Here is a 3,616-nt window from a genome sequence, read left to right on the forward strand (position 1 = left end):
TTTTTGTACATGTACACACATAGTTACATATACTTGTCACGTATACAATGTATTTGTTGTATTATAAGGTATTATCGTTTTAAAATATATAAGTTATATAATATATGAAGCCATTACATCGCAATGCAAGCAATTTAAAGATAGCTAGTCCTAAATCCTGTATATGAATAATAAAAGATTTATAGGATAAAATAGTTACGTATTGGTTATTTTTAAATCTAAGTTGAATCAGGGTCTTTTCTGTTTGAAAGACCCTAGCTGGTTGAATGCATCTTTTTACTCTGAATACAGACGCATAACTATTACTTATGTCATTATGCGTTACGCTTAATTCAGCAACTGAATTTCTTTACTACTGCAATCATACTTCCGCCTTGCTTGTATTAACTTTTGTGTAAATGAAATTCGTCTTTTTAAGGATTTAACAAAAGGTATATTATTTACATATTTCTCAACATTTAACATTTAACCCATTATTATAGTTTTTAAATTGTTTAAAATAAAACATGAAATAAATCTGACGTTCAAGAAGGATTTAATTTTCAGCAATCTCGATTAAGATTTTGTTCACAATGTAAATGTCAGTCTTTACATTCTTAAAAATAATATACGTGCGGTTATTATTCAGTGTAAACTTAAACAATAATTGTAGACAGTCAGTTATATGTGACACAAAGAAATATTAACAAGTTTTACATGTATAAAGATCAATTAAAACTAAAGTTACTGTAATAGCGGAAAGTAGTTTCAAAATTTAAACATATTTTTGTAATATATCAGTTAATTTTATCGCTAACAATGGTGTAGTTCAAACTTTCAGATTTGACAGTAGAGGAATGGGACCACTTTTAGCAACAACAGCGCTGCTTCTTCTATTTCACACGGAATTTGTTCTTACAGGTAAACAAGTCTTTGTTTCTGCTAAACTTTCAATTGCCACACTTGTACCTTTGGTAATTGATAGATGCTAAAGTGCAAAGAGGAATGCAAAATGAATTTTAGTCCATCCGAGCACGCTTGAATGACCTCAAAAGCGAGCCATTAGAACTTCTATGAGTCCGCAATCCGTCGCCCCCACCTTGATTTTGCTAATTCCATATTTTTATGTATGAATCTTTTTGAAAATATGTAACTAATCGTGTCTTTCTTAAAGCTCATCGTTCGTTCTTGCCTTAAAACTATGTCTTCTTTTCTAACCCAATGAAAATATTTTTCAAATAACATTCTGTGAAGTTCTGTTTAATCAATCGATAATGTCAATCATAAATGTTTAACAGCAAATATCTTTGATAATTATATCAATAAACACAGACAAATTTTATAAAATTTAGTTGTATCAAGATATTTTATAATTATTTGAAAAAGGCGATTAAATGAAAGCTCAAAATATTTCTAATAGAGCAATATTAAAAACAATTGAGAAATATTGCCACATTAATGCGGTGCATGATAAATAGTGGCACTTACATTTGTTACATATACATTGTATTTATTATTTCACAGAACAATTCAATAATTTACATTAATAAACGAAGGAATACCGGATATTTCTACCAAATGATTTGGAAGCGCATATGTATTTTAAACAGTACGTTGAATATTAATGTTTGACATTTATGACTGTTTAGATTTTAAAATGTTCAAATCTTACATTGTCGAGTCTCAACAAAATATTGTGAAAATTATTTCTAAAAAAATGAAATAAGAAAAATGCAAAGAAATAAAAATATTTACCTGTTTGCTTCACCATTATCTAGAGTGTTCTCCTGGGTGCATTTCTTGTCTTGACTCAAGATGCACAAATTGTGAACCATCGTACTATTTAGCCGATAACAATTGCCATCCTTGCCCAGACAATTGCCTTAGCTGTACAGACCAGACTAACTGCACGAAATGTAAATCTAACAAGTGGGGTACAGGTTTGTCACAGTGCTTCCAAGACTGTAGTAAAGAGTGTCTAAATGGTGAATGTCATGATGACACTGGATACTGTTTAAATTGTGAACATGGAAAATATGGACTTACATGCCAACAAAATTGTAGTATCTGTCAGAACGATAATTGTGATTTATATAGATGTGTTGAAGGATGTAAATCAGGATACTTTGAATATCAGACTTTTAATGATATCTTTTGTCGGAAATGTCCAAAGGATTGTAAAGAATGTGAAAACGGTAATGTTTGTCAAATATGCAACGACGGCTTTTATTTGAATCAACTTTATTACAATGGCAACACATATGTTAACTGTGCTAAATGTTTTAATGAAAATGAATGTTCAAATGTTTGTTTCATTCAAGGATGTAAATTATGTCAATTGGTTGATAACAAGCCAAGATGCTCAGATTGCTCTGAGGGAGAAATATTTAACGGCAATTCATGTGAACAAATTGCGCACAAGTGCTCACAGGGATGTTCTACTAACTGTGACAGTTATGGTATATGTTTAGGAAACTGTAATGATGGTTGGGCTGGTGAAAGATGTACCGAAAGATGTAATGAAAAATGCTTGATATGCTCAAACAATGACAGGACTATTTGTGTACAGTGTAATGGCAACTTTTACTCAAACAATTGCAGTTTACTTTGTAGTAAATCATGTAAAATAGAAGAAGGTAAACAAACATGCACATTAGAAGACGGTTATTGCTTAAATGGATGTGAACAAAACTACTGGGGCGACACCTGTATTAACTCCTGTTCTGAGAATTGCCAAGATCATGACTGTGATAGAAGCACAGGTACATGTACGAGAGGATGTAAGGAAGGATATTCCTGTGATAAGTGTGGTCCAATTACTACAATAAATAAAAAAGGTTAATCTTTTGATTGTTATATAAATTTATGTTGTTTTTTTACAATGTTGATTACTAAACTAAATAACACGAGTTTGCAATCAACCATGTATAATGATTTAAGGTAAAAATACTTGAGAACTTGATGACAGTTACTGTTTACATTGTTTCTTACGGAATCACTCAATGGTATGTGTACGCGAGGACGCAATGACGGTTATACTGGTGACAGATGCATTATAATAAACGCAAAATATCAGCAAGGTTAATTTCAGTATGATTGTCAAAAAAGTATCTCATCGGTTATTTATATCCTTGCGTTCAATTCTAGTAACTTCTATTTAACACAATCAATGATAAATAAGTGTAGTAAAAGAAATGCTTGTTGCGTATCAAATGTCAGAGTTAATTGGTGTTACATATTTTAGAACCATAAGAAACATTATGTTTGCAGAACAAATTGTTACAATAACATCGGCAGCAACATCCACGGCAACAACAGCACAAAATCAAGCATCTGAAGTCAAAATATTTATCATAGGTTTTTTCTCTGGAATAGGATTTTCTCTTGTCATAGTGGCAATTGTTATACTGCTTTATTTCATGAGACGAAGGTAAAAATTAAATGTAAATTAAAAATGAAATATTGTTATCATCTTTACGTTTTAAAAAACATTCTTTCATTACTTTTTTAATTTGTCCTTTGAGACAATTTTGACAATTTTGAATTGTCTATCGCATATATTTTGAAGTGTATACAGCTATATTTTATGAAATTTTGTTCATAAAACTTATGTTCCAAAGTTTAATGATCGATTCTT

At 30.5% G+C, this 3,616-nt stretch overlaps 1 protein-coding gene across 1 annotated transcript; it reads left to right on the forward strand.

The window, feature by feature from the left end:
- The first annotated feature begins 306 nt into the window (after positions 1-306).
- LOC132720024 (proprotein convertase subtilisin/kexin type 5-like) lies at positions 307-2,821 on the forward strand. Its single transcript, XM_060704003.1, has 3 exons — positions 307-431; positions 830-900; positions 1,758-2,821. Exons 2-3 carry the CDS (start codon positions 837-839, stop codon positions 2,819-2,821), a joined length of 1,128 nt encoding a protein of 375 aa, XP_060559986.1. The 5' UTR covers positions 307-431; positions 830-836.
- Positions 2,822-3,616: the final 795 nt, after the last annotated feature.

This window comes from Ruditapes philippinarum, unplaced genomic scaffold (assembly GCF_026571515.1).
Source record: "Ruditapes philippinarum isolate M1 unplaced genomic scaffold, ASM2657151v2 ctg7714_1_1_1_1, whole genome shotgun sequence".
Taxonomy (NCBI): Eukaryota; Metazoa; Mollusca; class Bivalvia; order Venerida; family Veneridae; genus Ruditapes; species Ruditapes philippinarum.

Coding starts and splice junctions, on each gene's coding strand:
- LOC132720024 (XM_060704003.1), top strand. CDS start 837: ATGGGACCACTTTTAGCAACAACAGCGCTGCTTCTTCTATTTCACACG. Junction 901..1,757: donor CACGGAATTTGTTCTTACAG/GTAAACAAGTCT, acceptor ACCATTATCTAG/AGTGTTCTCCTGGGTGCATT.